This window comes from Pipistrellus kuhlii, unplaced genomic scaffold, assembly GCF_014108245.1.
Source record: "Pipistrellus kuhlii isolate mPipKuh1 unplaced genomic scaffold, mPipKuh1.p scaffold_m20_p_9, whole genome shotgun sequence".
NCBI lineage: Eukaryota > Metazoa > Chordata > Mammalia > Chiroptera > Vespertilionidae > Pipistrellus > Pipistrellus kuhlii.
Genome location: NW_023425595.1, coordinates 26,078,958 through 26,106,004, shown reverse-complemented (window position 1 = coordinate 26,106,004; position 27,047 = coordinate 26,078,958). Strand labels below are relative to the sequence as shown.

The 27,047-nt window shown below is 33.7% G+C and overlaps 1 protein-coding gene across 9 annotated transcripts in view; it reads left to right on the top strand.

Moving 5' to 3' along the window:
- The window catches only part of USP47 (ubiquitin specific peptidase 47), an 89,527-nt gene that overhangs the window by 60,439 nt on the left and 2,041 nt on the right, over window positions 1-27,047 (top strand). For 4 of the 9 annotated variants that reach the window (XM_036428037.2, XM_036428032.2, XM_036428033.2 and 1 more), the window contains 19 exons: window positions 555-650; window positions 727-879; window positions 3,674-3,841; window positions 5,896-6,027; window positions 6,475-6,551; window positions 7,093-7,148; window positions 9,266-9,378; window positions 10,379-10,483; window positions 11,994-12,201; window positions 14,966-15,081; window positions 16,633-16,752; window positions 17,792-18,569; window positions 20,118-20,293; window positions 20,624-20,704; window positions 22,019-22,134; window positions 22,491-22,609; window positions 24,651-24,781; window positions 26,528-26,575; window positions 26,661-26,791. In XM_036428037.2, the coding sequence (XP_036283930.1) occupies window positions 555-650; window positions 727-879; window positions 3,674-3,841; window positions 5,896-6,027; window positions 6,475-6,551; window positions 7,093-7,148; window positions 9,266-9,378; window positions 10,379-10,483; window positions 11,994-12,201; window positions 14,966-15,081; window positions 16,633-16,752; window positions 17,792-18,569; window positions 20,118-20,293; window positions 20,624-20,704; window positions 22,019-22,134; window positions 22,491-22,609; window positions 24,651-24,781; window positions 26,528-26,575; window positions 26,661-26,791 (2,924 nt within the window). The remainder of the gene's footprint in view (window positions 1-554; window positions 651-726; window positions 880-3,673; window positions 3,842-5,895; window positions 6,028-6,474; window positions 6,552-7,092; window positions 7,149-9,265; window positions 9,379-10,378; window positions 10,484-11,993; window positions 12,202-14,965; window positions 15,082-16,632; window positions 16,753-17,791; window positions 18,570-20,117; window positions 20,294-20,623; window positions 20,705-22,018; window positions 22,135-22,490; window positions 22,610-24,650; window positions 24,782-26,527; window positions 26,576-26,660; window positions 26,792-27,047) is intronic. The other 5 variants (XM_036428034.2, XM_045577523.1, XM_036428035.2 and 2 more) reach the window with 5 other exon arrangements.

Sequence of the window (27,047 nt, the reverse complement as noted above, 5' to 3'; positions counted from 1 at the left end):
TTAATCCTCATCCGAGGATATTTTTTCCATTAATTTTTTAGAGAGTGGATGGAAGGGAGGGAGGGAGAGAGAGAGACATTCATTGATGTGAGAGAGACACATCAATTGGTTTCCTTCTCCGTGTGCCCCCAAACAGGGCAGAGATCAAAACTACAACCCTTTGGTTCTCAGTCTGGTATTCTAACCACTGAGCCCACAGGCCAGAGCTGGTTTGCTTTTTAATTCAAAGACTGAGGATTTTTATTAGATTATTTAGGCAAATACCACAATGTAAAGTTAATAACAGTTAGGTAGAAATGACTAACTGATGTACTGTGCTAGGAAAGGCAGATCTCATACAGAATGAAATAAGAATTTATATTATTGCTCAGTTTTTATAATGATAATATTTTGTTTTTTCCTTTTTGCATTTTGAGTTTCTAATTTTCTATTCATTCTATTTATAATTGTTTTGGGTCGCGCCTTTTTTTTTTTGCACTGTTTTTATATTCAGGATTTTGTCGTTAGTATTATATCATTAAGTAATTATGAAATGATTTTTTTTTTCTAATTAGGAAGAAGCATTGCATGCATTTATTCAGCCAGAGATCCTGGATGGCCCAAATCAATATTTTTGTGAACGTTGTAAGAAGAAGTGTGATGCACGAAAGGTAGATGCCATGTAGAAATTAATACTTAATTACCTGAGATAACAGTCAGTATTTAATATGTCCCCTTTCTTTTTAGGGTCTTCGGTTTTTGCATTTCCCTTATCTGCTGACCTTACAATTGAAAAGGTTTGATTTTGATTATACAACCATGCACAGGATTAAATTGAATGATCGGATGACATTTCCTGAAGAGCTGGATATGAGTACATTTATTGATGTTGAAGATGAGGTAAGTGTTATATTTTCTTATTATGTTTTTCATTAATCTATTTGGTTAGTCATCTTTAAAAGAGCTATTTGGAATAACTGATGTTTAGACTATTTTCTTGATGGAAGCCTTTCCTTCTTTTCTAATGCCAAGTCTATAAAAAACAAAACAAAAACAAAAACAAAAAAACAAAAAAACTTTGTGTAAGCTTTTCCTGTCCACTATAAATTATATTTCAAATAGTCTTGCTTATAATATCATTTGAAAACACAAAAAGACTTAAAACTCTGAAATTATTTAATTGGAGAGTTAATCTTAGTTTTATAACTTTCTTAATAGTTATTGAAACAAAACAGTCTAGAGGTGGGCTCCACTTGTGGTATATAAAAAATACAAAACAAGTATATATGAATGAATAAACAAGCAAACTAAGGATTGCCTTAATTTCTTATTTGTCTTAGTGTCTTTTTCAGGGTTAAAGGTTTTGGGTTATTCTAATTTAAGGATTGCTAGCTCTTAAATTGGCTAGATTAGCAAGCTAGAAAAGGAAGTTATCTTGTCTCTTTTCCTTTTCTCATTAATTTTTTTAAATTAAAACTTTATTTAAATAGTTTGAGAATGGGACTTTGAACTATCCAGGTAAAGCTTTCCAATTTCTTCCATTCACTGACCCCGAATTCTTCTATTCCTTTATCTTATCCAATAAAAGATTCATGATGTCCCACTATATTCTTTTTTTTAATCCATCTTTTGTTTTTTCCAAATAAGATAATTTTATTAAAAATTTTTATTAATTTGCGAGAGAAACATTGATTTGTTATTCCACTCATTCATGCATACATTGGTGATTCTTGTATGTGCCCCAACCAGGTATCTAACCCACAACCAGGCATATTGTGATGGCCCTCCAACCAACTGATTTACCCAGCCAGGCCTGTCCAACTATATTTTTTTTTGGAAACTCTTTAATATTTCATTATGAGGAATATTTACAATAACTTAAACATAGTTGTAAGAGTGATAAATCTTTATTATTCTCAAAACTGTCATGAAGCATTTTTTGTCTGATTGGCCCTGATTACTGTAATTATAAAAATACCTTTTCCCAGAAGCTAAAAAATAATTATAAACATTCATCAAATTATTTTTAGTGCTGTTAAAAGAGCAACTTTTGTAAGCCTCACTTTGCTTGTGTATAAAATAAGGCTAATAAGTGAGAAGAAAGTGCCTTTGATAAAGTAGATGTTCATTCAATGATACTTATGGCCAGGTAACATTTTGAAAGATTCAATTTAAAATAATATCTCAAACACTTGTGCTTAAGCTAGGAAATCTACTCCAAGTGTATCAAACTTTCAAAGGAGGTGTAATCATTGTAGGATTCCTACTCAAATCATTATTACTTTGGTCTTCTGAATGTTCCTAATATATTTCCTAAAAGGGAATTTTTTCCCCAAAGGAAGAAAACCTATATATAAAGTTTGACAGGAACTTTTAGGAAATTATAAGTCCATTTCTTGGGAGTTGAAAAAAAATGTTCTCGCTTAGGTAAAGGAGTTTCAGGAATGATCTCTTTTGACTTAGTATAGAGTTCTGATGTTGGTTTTCATCTCCATTTTTCCTTGAACCCACTAAAGGGATGAAGACTATGTTAGATGTAGTTCCTACAGCAAAGTTCTTGGCAAAATTGGTGCTTATTTTATATTAGAGCCCTGATGCACAAAACTCATGCAAGAGTAGGCCTTTCTTTCCCTGGCTGCCAGCACTAGCTTCCCTCTGGCCGCCGCCAGGCACCGGGAGCTGGGCTTCCTTTGCAGTCCAGGCTTCATCCCGAAGGTCGTCTGGTCTAATTAACATATTACACTTTTATTATTATAGGTTGCTTGGTTAATTCAAGAACTTGTAAGATATACTTTAGAGAAGAATTCTTAAATTATTTAAATAAAAATATTTTTAGGTATGTTATAAAATATTAAAGGAAAAGTAAAAATTGAGGATTTCTAAGATATAGATTTCTTCAATTTCAATATGCATGAAAGGGATTTAAAAATCATAAAAGCAGGGAATAGTATGATTTGCTCTTGTTATATTTTCACCTCCTATACACTGAAGTATAAAATTCTTGAGGATAGAAAACAATGTCTGGTTTTTCTTTCTAAATGTCTAGTGCAGTAGTCGGCAAACTGCGGCTCGTGAGCCACATGCCTCAAATAGATTGAGGACGTTTTTAGTCAAGGCCAGCTTAGGAGTACTCTAATTAAGTTAATAACAATGTACCTACCTATAAAGTTTAAGTTTAAAAAATTGGGCTCTCAAAAGAAATTTCAGTCGTTGTACTGTTGATATTTGGCTCTGTTGACTAATGAGTTTGCCAACCACTGGTCTAATACAATACCTAGCACAATGATAAACTGAATGGAATTTTCTGTTCAATAAAAGATATGGCGTTCTTTGGGAATTTGTAAACAGAAGAAGCTCTATTTGGAGTTTAGGTTCTCTGCTTTTATTGATTTTGGTGAAAAATAATTTTTTATTGTTACTTTGCAACTATAAAAGGAGTTTACTAGAATTCTGAATTACTAATTTGTTGGATTAGAATTTTAAGGACATTAATATAAATGCTTTTAAAATACACTTTTTTGTTCATTTTATTTTTTGACTCTTTAATGAAAAACTAAATTTACTTGAAGTAAAATAAGTATTTATTAACAGTATATTAAATTATGTGAAAAAGAATGTAGATAAAAAGTTTTACTTGACTATATATTTTTCCTTTATTTAGTTTGCAATTGTAAGATAATTATGTTTTATTAAGAAATCTCCTCAGACTGAAAGTTGCACAGACAGTGGAGCAGAAAATGAAGGCAGTTGTCACAGTGATCAAATGAGCAATGATTTCTCCAATGATGATGGTGTTGATGAAGGGATCTGCCTTGAAAGTAATAGTGGAACTGAAAAGATTTCAAAACCTGGTCTTGAAAAGGTGCCTTTTATAGTTTGCGGTTTTTAGTTAAAAGAGAGAATAATATAATCTCTGAGGTGATATATACTGTGTGTGTGTGTGTGTGTGTGTGTGTGTGTGTGTGTGTGTAATGTGGTAGCTGTGACTGAGAAAGTTCTCTTTAAAAAAAAGTTTTAATTTTTGAAAATTAAGACTTTTTAAGGTGTTTGTTTTTTATGCATTCATGTGGTTATAGTTAAATTTATGAAAAACTTACAGTGGGAGCATTGATTTCTGGGAGGCTCAACTGTGACTGTGTAAGTAAGGTGGGTGATGCTGTGGAAAGGGTCCTAGTAATCAGGACTTGTGTCTAGAAAGTTGCAGCAAGCCTCTACATCTTTCATTTTAAGAATTTTCTCATATAGAGAAATGAAAACATTAGATCTTTTGATTTTTAAAATTCGGGCTGTGGAATCCTTGATCCAACAGTAATAGAACTGATCTCTTTAAGGTGGGGGAAAGACAAAGCCCTCAGTCTTCTTCCTTTTCCCACCTCGATCTCCATGACAGCCCTTAAGGTACTTCAAAAGTATAGTTCCATGGATTATAATTTTAAAATTGAAAAGGTGGATTATCTCTAGGATAGAATATTTTTTTGTCACTGTATAGGTGACTTTTACTCAAACATTTCTTTTACATTCATATACTCTGCTTTATTGAGAGAATTACAGATCATATATCTTAGGAATGGTGTGAATATGAATCACTGGCATGAAGACTGATTCATATGCAGTCTTAGAGTCATAAATATAGTTTCACTTGCATAAATTTATATATATATTCTCACCTATATTCTCACCACAATTAACCTTTACCTTTTAAACTTACCTATTTCTTTCAGAACAGGTAGATGAATAATGTAGAGGACACATTATAATTTAGTACAAAGAACATTACATTCAAAAAAGGGTTGGCACACTGTGGCTTTAGAGCAAAAACCCTGTTCTTGTTTTTCTGCATAGACAATTATGTCTTTCTTTTTTTCCCCCTTATTAAAACAGGATTTGCATTACAATGTTGCATAGGAGTGGGGGCAAATGGCATGCTAGCCTTGTTCCTAGTCACACAAGGAACATGTTCAATCTCTCATATTTAATTATGGTGTTAGCTAGAGGTGATTTGTAGATGTTCTTTATCAATTTAAAGAGGTTCCCCTCTTCCTGTTTATTGAGAGTTTTTATCATGAGGGGTATTGGATTTTATCAACTGCTAATTCTGGGTCAGTTGATATGATCATTTATTTTCCCTTCTTTAATGTGGATTACATAGATCAGTGAATTTCAAACAGTGTGCTGCAAGAATTTTCAAAACATGTGATATCTGACTAGTCAGGGGCTTTCACCTCTTTTCCCTTAGATTGTCAAATAAAAACAGCCAACAAACAATAGCCGTCCGGTATAAATGGAATCAACATCACACTTTTATTTGGTCAGATTGGCAAGAAATATATTTTCGGTGTGCCGCAGAATTTTAGTAATTAGTTTATATATGCCATGAGATGGAAAAGGTTGAAAATTGCTGGCATAGATTGATTTTCTAATGTTGAACAGCTTTGCATACCTTAAATTATCAAATCAGTATACTTTGTATCACAGATATTACATAAATACATTCGATGTTTCAAACCATTACATCCTTCAGTTCCTCTATGAAGGAAATTGATTCTTACTTGAATAAAAAAGTTATTTGAAATTTCTTGATCTTGACTATGCATATCTTGACTATGTTATATTTTGGTACTTGCTTGTAAAATTTCAGATTGTTATTTTCTTTATATTAATATAAATGAATTATATTTCTATATGCATAGTTTCAGGGATTGTAGTATAATTAAAATGTGAAGGAATATACTGAGTGAAGCTTGTGGTGTATAAAATTATAAGGTTGAGTTGCCATTTTAATTATCTTAGAAGAACATGAACCTGCAACAAACATATGACAACTAACATGTTACTTCACTAGTGTTGATAGAGAATAGGAAATATACAAATAAATGTTTTTCCTCTTTTTGAGTTACCTTTATTTTTTCCTTTTAGAATTCCTTGATCTATGAGCTCTTCTCTGTTATGGTTCATTCGGGGAGTGCTGCTGGTGGTCACTATTATGCTTGTATAAAGTCATTCAGTGATGATCAGTGGTACAGCTTCAATGATCAACATGTCAGCAGGGTAAGGAGGGGTTTTTTGAGATTATTATTCTAAAAGCTGAGCAGGGACGTTTCTATCAATCACTGGGTTTAATGAAATGGGAGACTGGATGTGTACAGTGAAGCCTTTTAAGACACATACCAAATCAACCTTTTGTTTTTGCTCTCAGTAAATTTCCCGCTTTGTTAATTGTTGTTATTTCTTGGTTTTGTTTTCTTTGGGGCTTGCTGAGTGTTTCCAGAGATAAGATTCCCAATTTTCCTCTTATCCTGAGCCTTCATGTGGGCTGTTTCAGAGCTCTAGAACTAAGCGGTCACTAGCAGCTGCTGATTATGATTAAACTTTGTGAATTGGTATGTGTGGTCCATTTAACTCGGAGCTTAAAAATTTACATATTGGGTTACATATTGCCATAAATGTAATGGTGTTAAAAAATTTTACCAAAAAGTAAATGTAACAACTTTTTAGATAACACAAGAGGACATTAAGAAAACACACGGTGGATCTTCAGGAAGCAGAGGGTATTATTCCAGTGCTTTTGCAAGGTAAATAATTTTGTAATTTTTAGTGTCTATAAATTAACACAGCTTCTCAATATTTTTCACCATTAAGGAAGTTTAACCCAGTGGTGGGCCAGATCCACTCTATTTCCAGTTTTTGGAAATACAGTTTTATTGAAACATCACCATACTAATTTGCTTAAATATTATATGTTGATCTTATTCCACTACCACAGCAGAATTAGGTAACTGCGACATACATCATACTTTTACTATTTGGCCCTTTTCAGAAGAAGTTTGCTAACTCCTGACTTAATTATAATAATCATCTAGGACACGGATTTTTTTTAAAGACTTTACTATGTTACCAAGAGGAGATATGGAATCTACTCATAAATGTATCTGTAAAAGCAAAGTAGATTTTTTTTTCTAGAATGTTTTAAATTTGAACCTATTCGAGAACAGTTTCATGATTTCTAATTGTTTGAAACAACAAAAAGTATTTTAAATAAATATTTGATGCTAGGAGATGGAGTCTTTACAATCTACTTTTTGTTCCTATTAATCTTTTTTGTATTTCTACTAGCTCCACAAATGCATATATGCTGATATATAGACTGAAGGATCCAACAAGAAATGCAAGTATGTTAACATACATTAATTTGATTTTAATCTGTAGTATTATTTGATATTAATCTGTAGTATAAACTAATTACTTAAGCAAGTTTTTTTTAAAACCCAGATGACCATTTTTAACTGATGGGATAATTAAGTTATTTTTATCCATGGAAGAATTAATTATAAAGACTATTATGAGGTAATACCAACTGGTAAAAACATTTGGGGGAACAATGAACTGGTGTTATTTTTTACTACATTATGGGGCAAAATTTACTCTGCATGGAATAAACCAGGTATTTATTTGCAGTAAGCTTGTATTAGATGTAGTTTTGTTTAGTGATGATAACCTCCAGACCTATAGCAGTCATAACTCAGCAGCTGCATGTCCCAGACGAAGTTATTTATCTTTTCTAAGTCTTATTTTCCACATCTGTAGAATGGGAATAATTGTATTTTATAGGGTTGTATAAAAATTAAATGAGATAACATATTTTAAGCATTTAACATCATGTCTGATACATAGTGAAAATTCAAATTTAGCTATTTTTTTTTCTTTTATAATTTTTGGGGAGTATTTCGTATCTATCTGCTTTGCATGGGGACCATAAATGAAGTAAACTTCTCATTTACCATTCTAGAAAGATTCTTAAAAAGTACTGTTAAATGTCTTTGCTATTTGCTTAAAAAGCAAGTAAAGTTTGGGGTCTAGTGTGCCTCTTTTATATTTTAATTTTATTAAAAATTCCCCCCAAGCATGTGAGGTTGTCTTTTTTTTTTTTCTTCTTTTTTGTAATTATTACTTTGAAAAATTGCAGTTCCTGATTTTTCTTGCTAACTTTTACTCTGACTAAAGCATTATGCAAATAGGTAGAGATATGTGTTTGTATATGAACATAGTTATATACACAGATGATATGTTTGCTTATATTCTTTTTATAATTAATGTAGTATATTCACTCTTCTCAATTTTAACATTTTTCTTTAGATACTTCCATGCCATGAGTAAATCTGTTTTCAGCAGTATAATGTTTTGTTTGCATTTTTTAACCCTCATTAAATTCTGAATTCAATTGGTGCAAGACTTAGGATTTATTCATCTTTTCACCAACAGTATATTCCAGGGTCTATCATATAGTGGCTTTTCAATAATTTACTGTAGGATTAATGAAAAGAAAGAAAATTATAATAAAAAAGTCATTTCAGATAAAATATTTCAGAATAGAAGTAATCACTCAATATAACCCAAAAAGTAACTGTCCGGTCTACCTGGAGGCAGAGCCAGGATTGTGGTTCATGTGTCTCTTTAGCACCCAGCATTCCAGATATTTTTAATAGAGCAATAAATAACAGCTTTCCTTTATTCACTCCTGGGCTCTAGCTTTGTTATGAAGCACCAGGGGGCGCTGTATGTATGACATGGAATATTTTTAGAACTAGAGCTCATTTCTAAGAGCAGCAGATTCTTACCTTCCACAGAGGCATGGTTTTTAAAAGATAAATTGTTCTAATTTATTGCTTAATAATCATTGGCTTTGTTAAACAGTGTCATAGTCTCAATGCCACTCTTAATACTTTGAGTTACATATGAAATTCTTTGATTAGAAGACTGCTTTGAGAACAAAGGAAAGATAATTGTATTAGGAAATAATATACAAATAAATAATATTTGTAGTAGTAGAAGCAGCAACAGCATTTATTACATTTTATTGTATCCTGAGTAATAACTGTGTGCTAGCAATGTGCTGAAGTAACAAAGGTCTGGAGAAGTGCTAACTCGGGGTCACATAATTTATGGAGATAATACAATTTAAAATCAGAAATAATTTTATTTCCAAGTTTTAGAGAAGCTTTTTTATTTTAAGTCTTAATCTATATAGAGTTGTCCTGGAACCAAATGCTATTATGTATAAATATATGACTTTTTAAAATATGAGACCTAACCATGTGTTGTTATTAACTACCTCTTTACCCTTATCTGGAAGAAGCTCGTGTTTCAAGTTGAGAGATTCATGTAATAGAGATATATTTTGATGAGAGCAATAGTAGAATTATATACAATGGAAAACTAGTAGAACAAAATTAAATAAAGAAAGCTCAGTTTCAGTGGCACTGTCTTACCCTGTTTTCATTATTAATAGAATTTCTAGAAGTAGATGAATATCCAGAACATATTAAAAATTTGGTGCAGAGAGAGAGAGATTTGGAAGAACAAGAAAAGAGGCAACGAGAAATCGAGCGTAACACATGCAAGGTTAGATTTTATAATTTTACTTTTAATTAAAAAGTGCTATTGCAGTTTGTTTAACTGCAATTCTCATAGCTAACTAATTGGGTTGATTCTGTAGACAGTTATGCTATCATTATTAAGTAGTAACCAACCATATTACTAAAATAAGATAAGATTTTATGTTATGCATTAAAAACAATAACTTGTTGTTATAATACTCAATGCTGGCGAGGTTACAATAAGATGAGCAGTGTCACATTCTACTACAAGAAGAATGAATTTGTGAAAAACTTTTCTGCATAGATATTGAGTAGAATTTATCAAGAGTCTTTTTTTTTTTTATGGCTAACAAAGAAACATTCTTTTTTTTAAATATTTTATTTATTTTTTACAGAAAGGAAGGGAGAGGGATAGAGAGCTAGAAACATCGATGAGAGAGAAACATTAACCAGCTGCCTCCTGCACACCACCCACTGGGGATGTGCCCGCAACCAATGTACATGCCCTTAACCGGAATTGAACCTGAGACCTTTCAGTCCGCAGACCAATGCTCTTCTACTGAGCCAAACTGGTTTCGGCGAATTTATCAAGAGTCTTAATGCAAATTCATATTATTTTATATGTAATTCTCTTAAGGAAATATTACCTAATAAGATAATTATAGATGCTTTAGAATTGTGACCTCAAAGACATTGACCACAGTATTTTTAAAACTAGGGAAAAATTGGAAACAACCTGACTGTATATTAGTAAGGGAATAATTATGTATAATATAATGTATGCTTAAAAAGAAACATACACTTGTTAAAATTAATGTCTTTCAAATTTTAATAACATTAAATATAATCACTATCAATTATTAAGTGAGAAAAAGAGACACCAGAGAGAATAATCCCAATGCATGTGTTTTGTTTTTTTAAATTATAGGGGTTTTTTTACTATTAGGGAAAAAAATGCTATCTATAAGAGAGTTAAGCTTAGATTTATGACCTGCTGAGTTATGATGATATTTTATAATTCCTAGATAAAACTATTCTGTTTGCATCCTGTGAAACAAGTCATGATGGAAAATAAATTGGAGGTTCATAAGGATAAGACATTAATGGAAGCAGTAGAAATAGCTTACAAGGTAAGTGTAATTGTACTGTTATCATTTAATTATTGACATCTTACATAATAGTATTAACTATTATCTTTATATTTATATTTTCCGAAGTTTTTATTATAGTCCATAGTAGTATAAGCACTTACAATCACACTGATAGTCCATTTAAATCTTTAAAACATAGTTGGTTTTGAGGAAGTTTCACAAAAATATTTATTTATTCATTACATGATTTTTAGTCCATCTGGAGTTTATAATGTTAACTTTTTTAAAACAAAAAAATGATCTGAGGGATAAAGAAATGTGATTATTTAAAAACTAGAGGCAAAGTGCACAAAATTTGTGTACTTGGGGGAGAGTCCCTCAGCCCAGCCTCTCTCAGTCTGGGAGTCCTTGGGGGATGTCCGACTGACGTATATCCCTAGCACTGCTGTTGTGGCAGGAGATTCTCTTGCCACTGCCACTACTCTTGCCAGCCATGAGCCGATTTCTGGCTGAACAGCACTCCCCCTGTGGGATAGGGCTGAAACCAGCTCTTTGACATCCCCCAAGGGGTCCCAGATGGCGATAGGATGCAGGCCAGGCCAAGGGACCCCACCAGTGCATAATCAGGGCTAGGGAGAGATGTGGGCGATTAGCCAGCCAGAGAGGGACCTCAGGAGGGCTTCAGGGCATGTCTGGCCCATCTCGCTCAGTCCCAATCAGCTGGACCCCAGCAACAAGCCAATCTACCAGTTGGAGCATCTTCCCTTAGTGGTCAGTGCACATCATAGCAATTGGTCAACCAGTCAACTGTCTGCCCGCCCTGGTGGTCAGTGCATGTCATAGTGCATGGTTGAGCAACCTTAGCATGTCAGTAGCATATTAGCTTTGATTGGTTGAATAGCCGACTGGTCGACCATACACTTAGCATATTAGACTTTTATTATATAGGACAAGAGGCCTGGTGCACGAATTCATGCACCAGCGGGGCCCCTTGGCCTGACCTGTGGGCTCTCTGACATCTCCCAAGAGGTTCTGGATTGCGAGAGGGTGCAGTCCCAGGCCGAGGGACCCCACCAGTGCATGATCAGGGCCGGGGAGAGATGCAGGAGGTTGGCCATTCAGGAAGAGACCATGAGAGGGCTCCAGGGCATGTCCAGCCCGTCTAGCTCAGTCCCAATCTGTTGGACCCCAGCAGCAAGCTAATCTACTGGTCAGAACATCTGCCCCCTGAAGGTTATTGCATGTCATAGCAAGCAGTTGAGTGGCCTTAACATATCGTTAGTATATTACGCTTTGATTGATTGAACAACCTAACCAGTTGACCAGAAATTTAGCATATTAGGCTTTTATTATATAGGATAGTATTTAACTTTTGCCTTTAATTTTGATTTCATTGAGCTTTGATACAAATCATAAACATATGGATTTTATTGTTTGTTAGGACCTATTAAGAGATTTTATAAAAGAGAGTTCTAAATGTGAGTATAATTACACATCAGACTAAAATATTGTGTATTTTTTCTTTTTTGGGGGGGTTCTTTTCTTTTAGATGATGGATTTGGAAGAGGTAATACCTGTGGATTGTTGTCGCCTTGTTAAATATGATGAGTTTCATGATTATCTTGAAAGATCATATGAAGGAGAAGAAGATACACCAATGGGACTTCTACTAGGTGGAGTTAAGTCAACATATATGTTTGATCTGCTCTTGGAGACAAGAAAACCTGATCAAGTTTTTCAATCTTATAAACCTGGGGGTAAGGAATTTTGCAGTATTTTGCATAGTACTGGACTTAAATTTTTCATAAAATTTTTGTTTATAGAAATAAATTTAGTTTTTTATATTTTTAAAATATTTTATATGTTCTTAAAATAAATGAGATAAGTTAGGAAATAGTCATCATAAAGCTAGGAATTAAATTATTGATTGCTTTCAAGAAGATATACACAAAATTAAAAAACAAAATAAAATAAAACTTCTGGCTTACTGTGTCCAATGGGATTTTTATTGATTTCAGAGCAGAAGGAAGAGGGGGAGAGAGATAAAAACATCAATGATGAGAAAGAATCATTCATTGGCTGCCTCCTATATGCCCCCTACTAGGAATCAAGCCAGCAATCTGAGCATGTGCCCTGACCAGAAAGTGAACCTAGACTTCTATAGGTTGGCGCTCAACCACTGAACCGTACTAGCCAGGCACTGTCAGCATTTTTTATTTTTCTCCATCCTCATCATTTCAGCTTTTTCTGTTTTTTATTAAATCTATCACATTTATCAGTATATGAGGATTTTTTTTTTCTTTGAGACTGACCTAGAAAGCAAAATACCATATCCCTAAGTTGTCCCTAAAGGCAGTTACCTATTCAAAATTTGCTAGTCATCATTATATATAAACTATAATAAATAGGGCAAAATAAAAATGTTTAAAAAACTTTTACCAATTTTTTTTTGTTATTGTCTTGACCCTAATTCCCTTGGATTGGTTGTTAATCAGAAATCGGGTTTATGTTCTCTACTTTTATTCCTAAAAGTTAAATTTACAAAACTACTTCTACCCTTTCAAATTCTGTTCCTCTATATATCCTATACACCTCCCTTTATTTTAATGAAGACTCTTCTTTCCAAAGTAAAATACATGAAGTATTCTTTCAAGGGCTTCTTCAGCCAGACTCTGCCCAATCTGTAAAGAGTCCTTTCGGAGCATTTTCTTGCTGATTATTTTTGAGTTAGATAGCAAAAATTATTATCAAGGAATAACAGGAGTCAGCAGTAAAATCATTTTTTTTAAAAAAGAACTCTAAATGTAAGTGTGAATTATAAAACTTACAGCTAATCACCTTTTTTAAAAAATATGTTTTTATTTATTTTAGAGAGAGTAGGATAGAGAGATAGAAACCTCAAAGAGAGAGGAACATCATTGATCAGTTGCCTCTTGCATGACCCCCAAATGGGGATCAAGCATGTGCCCTGACTAGGAATCAAATTTGTGACCTCTTGGTTCCTGGGTTGATGCTCAACCTCTGAGCAACACTAGCCAGGCTAGCTAATTGCCTTTATCTATAGACTAGAGGGTGTGCAAGGGTGTGATGGTTAATTTGCATTTTACCTCTTTATTATCTATACTAATGAAAGGGTAATATACTAATTAGACTGGGAGACCTTTCAGGAGACCTTCCTGACATCTTCTGGACAAAGGCAGGGCTGAGGCAGAGGCAGTTAGGGACGATCAGACCAGGAGGGGAGGGCAGTTGGGGGGAGCAGGCAGACAGTGTGGGGCATTTGGAGGCAATCAGGCCAGCAGGCAAAGTGGTTAGGGGCCATCAGGCAGGCAGGTGAGCAGTTAGGAACTAGTGGTCCCGGATTGCTAGTGATATCCCACTGCCGGGTTTAGGGGTTGGGCCAACACCAACAGTTGAACATCCCCCAAGGGGTCCCAGATTGGAGAGGATGCAGGCCTGCAGGCCGGGGTAAAGGACAACCCCTCCTCCCCTGCACAAATTTCGTGCACCAGGCCACTAGTATAGGATATAAAAGCCTAAGTGACCAAACGATCAGTCGTTATGATGTGCACTGACCACCAGGCGCAGACACTTAAAGCAGGAGCTGCCTTCTATTGAAAGGTGCGCACCCACAGCCAACCTCCAGTGGCCTTCCCCCAAATAGGCCAGCCTCCCATGGCCCTGATTGGCCCCGATCACTGCCCAGTGTGAGGGACCCCACCCATGCATGAATTCGTGCACTGAGCCTCTTAATTCATTAATAATCATGACTTCAGAATATTTTATCAGATTTATATTAGCAACATGAGAAAACATTGAGGATTGACATAAACTATAAGAGATTAAATCACTTAAGCTAGAGAATAACTATCTTAAATGTACTATTGGAAGATCATTTATTTTTCTGATGATTAAAAGTTTAGTTATATGTGATTTCCTAAAAACAGAAGCAGAGAAGATGGGATTAAATTGTAACATGAAGGATTTCTGTAGGACTTTTTAATAGGATATAGAAAATACTATTTGATTATAAATAAGGTCTTGAATGGTTTAACGAAGGTTGTTCAAAAGCAAGTAGGGCTGCTACATCCCTTTACTATTTGTTTTTCATTTTCTAGTTATTTATATTTATTTAGTGTTGTGGTTTGGGACTGTATTTTGGAACTTTGGATATATACTTTAATATACTTAATAAATTTGATAGTGTTACGTTTTATAAGGAAACAAAGCATGTATTTTTAAAAACCACATTTTTACTTTTGTCATTTTTTTAAAAAAAGGACATCTAGAACTTTTATTAGGCTCTTTTCCTATCTTTTTGTGTTTGCTTGTAAAGTGACAAATTGTGAAAGAAGTTTTAACATGTGTTATACATGTATAATATATATCTACCATTTTGATAACTAGAACAAATGTTATCTTTACCATTCATTAGAAACATATTAAAAATTCATTATTCATGTGAAATACATTTTAAAAAATAACCTTTTGTTATGTCTTTATTTTTTTCAAATGTGACAGAAGTGATGGTGAAAGTTCATGTTGTTGATCTAAAGGCAGAATCTGTAGCTGCACCTATCACTGTTCGTGCTTACTTAAATCAAACAGTTACAGAGTTCAAACAACTTATTTCAAAGGTAAGTTTTAAAATTGATTAGTGACTATTTTTGAGTGCCTGCTCTGTATAGAGCACTTTGTGATGTAGTTATGAGTAAGATATAGGAATCGGTACTTACTTTAAGGAGCCAGTATTTATAGCTAGGAGACAACAATAGTTAGGACAGAGCGACACTTCAAATAGAAAATACAGATTGACCAAAGTACTGAGGTAAGAAAGTGTGAGTCAAGTATGTAAAACAATGACATGTGTGTTTGGATGGATCATTGTAAAATACACGCCTAGAAATGTAAGTTCAGTTATTTCATGCAGGATTTTTATTTTTATTTTATCTTATATATATTTTATTGATTTAGTTTTTACAGAGAGGGAGAGGGATAGAGAGCTAGAAACATCGATGAGAGAGAAACATAGATCAGCTGCCTTCCCCACATTCCCTACTGGGTATGTGTCCACAACCAAGGTACATGCCCCTGACCAGAATCAAACCTGGGACCCTTGAGTCCACAGGCTGACACTCTATCCACTGAGCCAAACCGGCCAGGGCAGGATTTTTATTTTTTATTTTTTAAATATATCTTTATTGATTTCAGAGACAAAGAGAGAAGGGAGAGATAGATAGAAACATCAATGATGAGAGAATATCATTGATTGGCTGTGTCCTGCATGTTCCCTACTGAGGATCAAGCCTGCAACCTGGGCATGTGCCCTTGACTGGAATTGAACCTGAGACCTTTCAGTTCACAGGTTGATGCTCTGTCCACTGTGCCAAACCAGCTAGGGCTCATGGAGGGTTTTTAAATAGTAAACATAAAGTTTGGGATCTTTCTGATGTAGGCAATAGAAAGTAAGTTTTAGGGTTTGTTTTTCTAACATTGGTGTTATGAGTTCTACTATAGAATGTTAAGTCTTCCCACACTAGACTAGTATTCCAAATACTAGAGAGGTGTCAGGAATGTAGATGAGGCAGTTGTTGAAATAATTCAGGTGATGGAATCTGACTAGAAATTCTAAAAGGTATAGATTGTAATAATTATATAAATGGAAGTGGGATTTGTGTTTGGTAAATGTTGGACTAAGGTAGGAGCACTGATAGCCTGAGGAGTTTTAAACTTGGGTAATCACAAAGGTAGTTTCTATTATATTAATAGAAATAAAAGAATAAGGTCGGGGAAGGAGTTGGAATAAATATTGGCCACATTATATGAGTTAATGATAAAGAACATAAGATCATTCAGAATTTCTGAGTTTGAAACCATAATGAAAACGTTTACATTTCCTTGGACAAAATATATATATATATAAATTGCAGAAAAATTCTTTTTTTTAATATATTTTATTGATTTTTTTTATAGAGAGGAATAGAGAGTTAGAAATATCGATGAGAGAGAATCATCAATCAGCTACCTCTTGCACACACCCCACTGGGGATGTACCCGCAACCAAGGTACATGCCCTTGACCGGAATCGAACCTGGGGCCTTTCAGTCCACAGGCTGACACTCTGTCCACTGAGCTAAACCAGCTTTGGCAAAAAGAGTATTTTTTAAATTAAATTACTTTCATTATAGGCTATCCATTTACCTGCTGAGACAATGAGAATAGTGCTGGAACGCTGCTACAATGATTTGCGTCTTCTCACTGTACCTAGTAAAACCCTGAAGGCCGAAGGCTTTTTTAGAAGTAACAAGGTATCTCTTATTTTTTCATTATTATTTTCTGTGTTGGTAAAAGCAAATGAAATTAAGTTTTAATATTATAAGCTCAACTTCTAGCAATATCCTTTGTAGTCAAGTCAGATCTGGCTTCTTTCTATCCTGAATTAGTCTTGCTGGCTCTTCTTTTTGCCTTGATCATGAGCTTTCCCCACCTGGAGTGTTCTTTCTCTTCCTACATTTTTTTTCAAGCCCCAGATTAGCACTACCTCTTTGATGAAGCCTTCTTGACTATTTTGTTCATAATGATTAGGTCCTTTGAATTTTATTCATTCTTGAGCTTCTCCCATAAAGTAGTACATACTTCATTGTGAAAGTTAGAGGCATTCCTAGTATAAAGAAAATTATCATATTGGCTTCACTCTTTGCCTACTCATCTATCTCTGTTAAAAATGAGAAAGTTCAGGTTGACGTTTTGTTTCATTTTATGATGTCACTGCATTTCATTATCATTTTTCCCATGTACTTCTAATGCCATTGGTTTTAGCTGGGTAAATTATACTCGAAAGTTTCCTTGTTTGTCATTTTTATTTATCACCTTTTTCAGTCTCTGTGTATTTTTTTATTGTTTCCTTGCAATTAATTTGCTATAGAATCAAGTCATTTGTCCATTAGATTTTTTTTCTATATTCTGGATTTTGGTCTTGCATTTCCAACATATCTTTATACATGTTCCTCTATCTATCTATATTCATACTAAGCTTTGATTTCCTAAAGAGCAAGATATGGATACAGAAATTTCCTGAAAAGGCACAACCCAATAAAAAAGATACCTGCATGTGTGTGTCTGTCTCTCTTAGCACAGTTTTATGGCTAATTATAAATACATATAAACAATATTTAGTATAATCTCCAAAAACCATGCATATGTCTTTTAGAAGCACTATCATCCCAAAATGTATCACTTATTATGCACTGTCTGGTACTGACATAATATGATGAATGAGAATATCACTAAAATTAATGATGCAATATAACTAATGATGCAATATAACCCTTTTGACTTAATATTTAGGTGTTTGTTGAAAGTTCTGAAACTTTGGATTACCAGATGGCCTTTACCGACTCTCATTTGTGGAAACTCCTGGATCGGCATGCAAATACAATCAGATTATTTGTTTTGCTACCTGAGCAATCTCCAGGATCTTATTCCAAAAGGACAGCATACCAGAAAGCGGGGGGTGATTCTGGTAATGTGGATGATGATTGTGAAAGAGTCAAAGGACCTGTGGGGAACCTAAAGTCTGTGGAAGCTATTCTAGAAGAAAGCACTGAGAAACTCAAAAGCTTGTCACTGCAGCAGCAGCAAGATGGAGATAATGGGGACAGCAGCAAAAGTACTGAGACGAGTGACTTTGAAAATATCGAATCACCTCTCAATGAGAGAGACTCTTCTACATCGGTGGATAATAGAGAACTTGAACAGCATCTTCAGACGTCTGATCCTGAAAATCTTCAGTCTGAAGAACGATCAGACTCAGATGTGAATAATGACCGAAGTACAAGTTCAGTGGACAGTGATATTCTTAGCTCTAGTCATAGCAGTGACACTTTGTGCAATGCAGATAATGCTCAAATCCCTTTGGCTAATGGACTTGACACTCACAGCATCACAAGTAGTAGAAGAACTAAAGCAAATGAAGGAAAAAAGGAGACATGGGATACAGCAGAAGAAGACTCTGGAACTGATAGTGAATATGATGAAAGTGGCAAGAGTAGGGGAGAAATACAGTACATGTATTTCAAAGCGGAACCGTATGCTGCAGATGAAGGTTCTGGGGAAGGACATAAATGTATGTACTTAAAAAAGAAAATGCTCCTTTAAATTTATACTCAGTTTATTTAAAATTTTAGTTTAAAAAATCAGCTAAGAGTTATATACTTTGTTCTAAGACCACCTGTAACTTCCTAGATTATAAATCTGTTCCCTATCACCTTAGTTTTCACTTTTGATGGAGTTATAGTGAACAGTGAACAGCATTCTTAGACCTGTGAAACACATTAGACCTTTGACAGTAATGATGTCATAACTCTGGTGAGATGTTATTTTTTAAAAAGAATATTTTAAAAGGGAAATAATTATGATAAAAATACTAAATAAAGTATTATGAAATAGTTTAAAAAGTAAATAATATACAAAAAAATAAAAAGGACACTTTAGAAAATGCTATACTCAATGTACTCAATTCCCCCCAAATTTTTTATCTCTTCTCCTTCCTCCTTCTCCCAATGCAAACAACTCCCCTCTGACACCCCTTAAAAAGTATATAACTAATTGAAAAAGTCAGAGAAAAGGAAAGGTGCTTTTGTTTTTTTAACTCGTAAGGTCCAGATAACACTGGAAACATGTGACATTTACACTTACAACTTGCAGAAACTCAAGTGAGAAAATGTGAATTGGTGGGCCCAAATGGAGACAGAGAAACTCTATAATAATGCTTTAAATTTCTATGGAGGTTTTTTTGTTTTTGTTTTTGTTTTTTCTCTTGTAAGGCTCATTGGCTTACGTTATCTCATTTAGTTCTTATTAGCTGTGTAAAATTGATGTAGATGCTTTTCACTGATGAAGAAACTGGCTTGGATAGGTTAAATAGTTTGCCTGAAGTCACAGAGCCAGTAGGTCACACTTCTGAGATCAAACTTGGGTTTTGATTGTAAGCCTCAAATGTCTTCTACCATCTCGTGACTACTACCACTGCTCCTTACTTTCCTCACATCATAGTAAAAAATTAGCCAGTAGTTATTTTTACCATTTTCAACCCTGCAAGAGCATTGGAATAATTAAAACTAGTTTCTCTTTAGGCAGAGGTTAGAAATTGTGGGGAAGCACGGGAGAGGCAGTTACTATATATCTGGCACTGTGCTCAAAGCATGATAACTCTACTACCTCATTGAATTCACTGTAAAACTATGAGGTAGATACTATTATTATCTTCATTTTTCAAGTGAAGAAATGGAGGTATGGAGGCTGACAGCTTGCTCCTTGTCAAGTAAGCGGGAGAGATAGGCTTGGAACCCAGCCAGAGCCCACCCTTTGCTGAGTAGAATTAGAAATATGTGTATTTGGAAAGAATTTCTCGACGTTTGTTTTTAATTCAACAGTTAAATAAATAAGCACTTAAATATATCAGAACATTTAAAGCTGTTAGATTAGCCTATCATATACTCAGTGTCCATGTATTTTATCCATCTGATGTTTTATATTAGCTAAAAGTCAAATAATTGGAAAGGGTGCTTTTTCCTGCTTATACAGTACAATAAAAAGTATATGATCTATTCTATTAGTAACATGACAGGTTACTTTTACAGTTTTGTTTATGTTTTGTTTTTTGTGTGCTTAGGGTTGATGGTGCATGTTGATAAAAGAATTACCCTGGCTGCTTTCAAACAACATTTAGAGCCCTTTGTTGGAGTTTTGTCCTCTCACTTCAAGGTCTTTCGAGTATATGCCAGCAATCAAGAGTTTGAGAGTGTTCGACTGAATGAGACACTTTCATCATTTTCAGATGACAATAAGGTTGATTAAAATAATTTTCAATAATTAGAGTCTTTTAAATGATAGAAATGAAAACATCTTGTACTACATCCAAGTAAGATGAACTAGACACCCTAAATGGATAATTTGATGTTTAGTGGTTATTTGTTGTTGGGTGCTTTTTCACTCATCTAAATGTTAAATGTTAACTGTGTCAGTTACTGTTCTAGGTGCTGGGGAATCAGAGGTAAAATATATCTGTTCTTAGAGCCCATTATCTAGAGAATTTTGGAAAACAAGCTAAACAGTGGGTGAGAATGGGTTGTTTGTTCTGCTGAGAAAGTACTTCTAAAACATGTTTTTAATTTATAGATTACAATTAGACTGGGGAGAGCACTTAAAAAAGGAGAATACAGAGTTAAAGTGTACCAGCTCCTGGTCAATGAACAAGAGGTAAGTAATAAACACAAGATAAGATCACTTTTATTAGTTATTAAAAACATACAATTCAGAAATTTTATTACTAGTCATTTCTTTTTATCTCTCTAAAGCAGAAGCAGGCAAACTTTTTCTAGGATATCTTTTAGTTGTGCAGGCCATACTACCTCTGTCATAGCTACTCAATTCTGCCATTGTAGCATGAAAGCAGTCTATATGTAAAACCAATGCAAGTGACTCTGTCCCACTAAAATTTTATCTATAAAAGCAGGCAGGGGATGAATGTTGCTCTCAGGTCATTTTTTGTTGTGCCCCTGCTCTAAAATGTTGCTGTGATCGTTGGAGTGAGGCAAAAATTTCCTGCTTTTCAAAGGGTATTTTGTTTTCTGGGAATGATTGTATAATGCTACAAGTGGATAGCACTTGATCTGTTGAGTTTATAGGCTCTTTTTGTGTTCAGAGCATCATTTTAGTATTTAACAAGTATTTATCTAGTGTTTACTATGTGCTCTAAGAGCTTACAAGTATTAATTCTTTTAAGTCTCTAACTACTATTTGTTATTCCAATTTTAAAGATGAAGAAACTGAGGCAGAGAAGTTGAGTAACTTGCATAAAGTCATACAACTTGAAAATAGTGGATTAAGGTTCTAACCAGGCTATGTTTTTAGGGAGTAATCAATAACATATTTTAGGGAGTAATCAATAACAATAATACATAAGCCAGAAAAATAAGGCAAAGACCTTATTTTCATGATGTTTATATCTTATTGGGGACCTAGACAAATGTGAAAAATATATAAGGGGATACATTTTTCATGAAATAACTTTATTCATTCAACAAACATTTTATTGGGCACCAACCATATCTCTTATATGTGATCCATTACAATCATTTTGACTTATATGTTTCTTCCAAGTTTGGGTTTTGTAATAAATACTATGTCTCTTTTGAGACATTTAATAATGTTACTTGGAGAATTAGTATGCATTTCCCTTATTTTAGTCTGTAAAGTGATTCTTTTTACACTCAAAATTATCACTTTAATACAAGAAGGGAAATATGAATTTGTTATTTTAATCTTTACAGTGACTTAGTGAGGAAGATACTGTCCCCAGTTTTATAGATGAGAACTCTGAGGCATAGAAATATTAAGTAAATTACTCAAGATAACTAAGTTAATAACTAGTGGAGCCAAGATTTGAACCTAGGAAGATATCTTAGACACCTAAACTGAGGCCCATAATTATCACAGTGTAAAGTGCAAATAAAATATCTTATTAATCTTGTTTTAATGTATAACTCAAGCTCTAATTATTTATGTTTCTAGCCATGCAAGTTTCTGCTAGATGCTGTGTTTGCTAAAGGAATGACTGTACGGCAATCAAAAGAGGAGTTAATTCCTCAACTCAGGGAGCAATGTGGTTTAGAGCTCAGTATTGACAGGTAAAGTAAAATTATAGTGTCATCAGTGACTTGAAGAAAGAATGTGTGTCAAATTATATGGATTGGTGTGATTTTCTAAAATTAGAAGAATTAAAAATTTCTATAGTATTCAGAATTTCAGCACTGCAAATTAGTTTAATAGAACTAAGCAAAAGTGCTAGAGTTGTATTTAAATTTCCTCTGTATAATACTACTAAATATGAAGTATTAGGAGCATTTTATTTTATTTTCCCCAAATTTTAATGAATAACCATTTGACTTAAACATAATTAATTATTCCTTGATGTCAGATTTATGTCATTTTTTAAAGTTAAGAATTTCAAATTATAATACTTTAAAATGTCTTATATTTGTAGGTTTCGTCTAAGGAAGAAAACATGGAAAAATCCTGGCACTGTCTTTTTGGATTATCATATATATGAAGAAGATATTAATATTTCCAGCAACTGGGAGGTTTTCCTTGAAGTTCTAGATGGTATTACCAATATTTTTTGGGGGGGGGGAGGGGGGGAGGTGAATCACTTGGAAATGCTCTATAATTAATAGAAGCCTATAGTTCTTTTAATCAAATAATGAGTTTCTTCTATCTTTTCTCTAGCTCCCATTTGCCTTTTAAATGTTCCCTTTGTGCTCTGATTTTTAAAAAACATTTCTTCTTACAGGGAAATTGCAATTTTAAGGTTTTCTTTTTAGTACTTTTTACAGAAAATTTTTAAAATATTTTCTTAGCCATGTTTGTTACTTAGTTTATTTTTTTGTTATGGCTTATTTTGTGTTGAAGATGTGCTATTGATAATTTATCGAAAATTTAGAGAACAATGACTAGTTTCCTAGGCTTTCATAATAAAGTACCAAAGGTGGGTGGTTTAAACTACAGAAATGTACTGCCTCCCAGTTTTGGAGGCTGGAAGTCCGAGGTCAAGGTGTCAGTAGCTTTGGTTCCTTCTGAGGGTTGTAGGGAGAGTTTGTTCCAGGCTTCTCTCCTAGCTTATGGTGGTTTGCTGGCAGTCTTTCGTGCTCCCTGTCTTGTAGATGTATCATCCTGATCTTCACATGTTCTCCCTGTGGGCTTATTTATCCCTATCAAAATTTCCCTGTACATAAGAACACTAGTCACTTTAAGGTCTACATTAATGATCTGATTTTAACTTGATTATCTCTGTAATGACCCTATTTCCAAATAAGGTCATATTCTGAGGTACTGGGGTGTTAAGACTTCAAAGGAGGGGGCCGATTCAACCCATGACAGTGACCTAGAGGAAGTACTTGTGTTTGTTATACCTCCTGGTGTTACTACCATTGGTGTATTTAAAATATTATTTTTCAGAGGAAGTAGTGGGAGGAAAATTGGCTTTTAGGAGATGATATCAAGGAAAGCATTGGGTTTTCTATATATATTCTCTTGTGACTTTGCTATCACTTAGAAAGATTTTGATTTTCCTTTTACTCCCATAGAAATTAAAATATAACTTCTGAATATTTCTTTTTAAATTGTGATAGTTTTCAGAAGGCTCAGTAATACTAACACTTTGCCTATTTCAGGTCTAATTTGGTTTAAATTTTAATGGTTTAAATTTTTATTAAAAGACAAGTTATGGGGAAACCAGGAAAAATCAGGATACTATATGCAGTTCTGTGTAAGGAAGTGCTTCACAATGTAATTTCTTCTCTGAGTGTCTGGGCCTTAGAGAATAATTACTGTGTCTGGGTAGGCCAGGAAGAGATCATGAAGAACACAGAAGTCACCCTTCCTAGGAAGGATTGATTATGTGTTAGCAGAGATGGGTTAGCCAGATAATGTTATTGAAAGGCGGTGCCTGCATCAGTATCATACCAATATATATTTTAGCATCAAGTAGTTGAGTAAGAAGTCGTAGAATTAAACCTAAAAAGCATTTATTGACCTGTAAAGTTGGTGCTTAAAAAATGAATAAGCAACTAGTGATTGCTTTCTAGATGTACAAAGTCTGTGGGTGAACCAGAATCGAAACCTGTAATTCCAAAATGATAGGTACTAAGGACCAAATCAGCACAATTTGTTCTTATATATACCAGAGAGAAAGGTAACAGTTGAGCTGGGTTTTGAGGAAACGGTAAATTTGGGGTGTAAATTTTAAAGAGAAGAATTAATGACAGCCTGAGTAAATAAAGGAGGTAGAATGAAGACAGTGTGATTACAATTTTAGATTGTGGATAGTAGCCAATAGAGAAGCAAAGATCGGAGATCCAGAGAAGAGAGTAATTGGTAGAGCAGTGCTCAGCAGGAGTCAGGAGAGAATGAAATTAGGAATACTGGTGGAAGCAGAGCTTGCAGAAGAGTTAGGAATCATCTTCTGAGACTGGAGGGGAAAGTAAATATTTCCTTCTCCAACACTCCTGGGGATAATTGGGTTCTTTTATGCCCACTTTGTCAGAGTAACACTTGAAGTAAATCCTTTGGTTTAGGGAGGCATAGGAAAAATCAGATTATAAACTCTGAGAAAGTACTCTGCTAGTCTAATCTTGCATGTTCATAGGGGTGGAGAGGATGAAATCCATGTCACAGCTTGCAGTTTTGTCAAGACGGTGGAGGCCCTCTGAGATGAAGTTGGATCCCTTCCACGAGGTTGTGTTGGAAAGCAGTAGCGTTGATGAGTTGCGAGAGAAGGTAAGTTCATTTTTAACAAAATGAGCTAGTATACATTTTGTATTTTTCTCTGTATTGCCTAAGAGGTATCCTAGGAAGTGACTGCCAGATACTGATGCAGCAATCTTTCTTTCTTTGTCACATTTTATGACACCTCGAATTATACATTCTAGTTGTTTAAATCTCCTGATGCCTTGAAAAATAACATTGGCTTCTGGTCATTCAGAAGTGGACTCTCACTTTCCGTTATTTCCATCAATTTTTTTCCTAAGTAGTTAGGATTAATTAGAAGTTGCCAGAGTAAATTGCTGTATGTATTAAAAAAAAAAAAAGAAAAAGAAAGAAAGAAAAGGAAAGGAAAGGAAGAAAAAGAGAGAGAGGTAAAATTAAATAAGAGAATCTAGATGATGTTCTCTTTTGAATTTTTTATTTTATTTTTTATATATTTTTATTGATTTCACAGAGGAAGAGAGAAAGAGAGAGAAACATCAATGATGAAAGAGAATCATTGATTGGCTTCCTCCTGTGCTGTGAATCAAGCCTGCAACCCAGACATGTGCCCTGACTGGGAATTGAACCGTGACCTCCTAGTTCACAGGTTGATGCTCTCAACCAGGTCATGCCAGCCAGGCTGAATTTTTTATTTTAAAAGTGAGAGTTTTAAGGATCTCTGGGAAAAGAATGAATTATTTAGAAGCAATACTAGGACAACTGGCATTTGGGGAAAAAAATTATGTCGATACTTTACACTAAACACAAAAATAAATCATAAATGTATTAAATTTATATTAAGTTAATAAAGTGATAAATATACTAGATGAAAATATTTTTATAATCCTGGAGAGGGAAAGATATTTGTAAGCATAATACAAAAAGCTAAAGAGAAAAAAAATGATATAGAAGTTAAATCTTCTGCACAGTCAAAAAAATTTTTTAGGCAACTGATAAAGTTAAAAAATAAAGGAAAAAAATATTTGAAACATAATATATGAAACATGTCCATAATTTTAAGGAACCCACTACATTAATAAGATGAATAATCTCATTTTAAAATAGGCAAATTACATGATTAGGGAATTTGTTAAAGAAATACAAGTTAAAACAACCTAATTTTCACTTCCTATAATTGATGTAAATTTAGAAAGTCAGTGAAAACCTAAGGTCATTAAGGAAACAGGAAATTTACACCTTTGGTAATTGATATAATTTTTTTCATGGTTCAGTTGGGCATGATCAACGATCCACATGTGCAATTCCACATCTAAGAATTCAGTTCAAGAAAATATTTGCAGAAATATGTCAGGATATTCATGGAAGTGTAGAGTATAGCAGTGTAACTGGGAAAAATTTAAAACAGGCTCAATATCCACATTAGTTGACGATAAAATAGTTCAACTATTTAGGAGAATGCAGTTACTCCATATCCTATTCCTACAACAGAATAATTATTCTTATAAAATAAATGTATTATATAGAGATGTTTTATAAATAAAATTTTATATATTATAAATTTTTGCATATAGTTTATATATGCATAGGAAAACGTCTAGAAGGAATATACTAAATTGATATTTCTGGGACATGGCATTTGCAGAGCAGATAGATTAAATAATTTCGCTTTCTCCTTTTTTCCTAATTTTTTTTATATCAAATGTATATATATATATTTTTAAATCTTAGCTATTTCTGTTTGTTGGATGAAAGGAAAATAACTTTTTAAAGTAAATTTATATTTTAAATGAACTCATATGGTGTTTTCTTTTATAGCTTTGTGAAATCAGTGGAATTCCTTTGGACGATATTGAATTTGCCAAGGTAAAGCTCTGAGAATGTTTGCATTGGGTAACGAGTAGGCATTAAACATGGTTAATGGCCTGGTTTATTCCTTCATTCTCCTTAGGGTAGAGGAACCTTTCCCTGCGATATTTCTGTCCTTGATATTCATCAGGATTTGGATTGGAATCCTAAAGTTTCTACCCTGAATGTCTGGCCTCTTTATATCTGCGATGATGGTGCAGTCATATTTTATAGGTAACATGCACAGTGTTTTTATTATTTCTAGTGATATAACATTTTTGTTTTGCATAAATGTCATTTTTCATAAATACTTTTATTATTGTTAGAGCATCCCTGACTAATAGAAATATAATGAGAGTCGCACATTTCATTTTGAAATTTTTCTAGTCGCCATATTTAAAAAAATAAAAAGAAACAGGAAAAAAAATTAATAAAATATTTTTAATCCTGTATGTCCAAAATATTATGATTACAACATGTAATCAATATA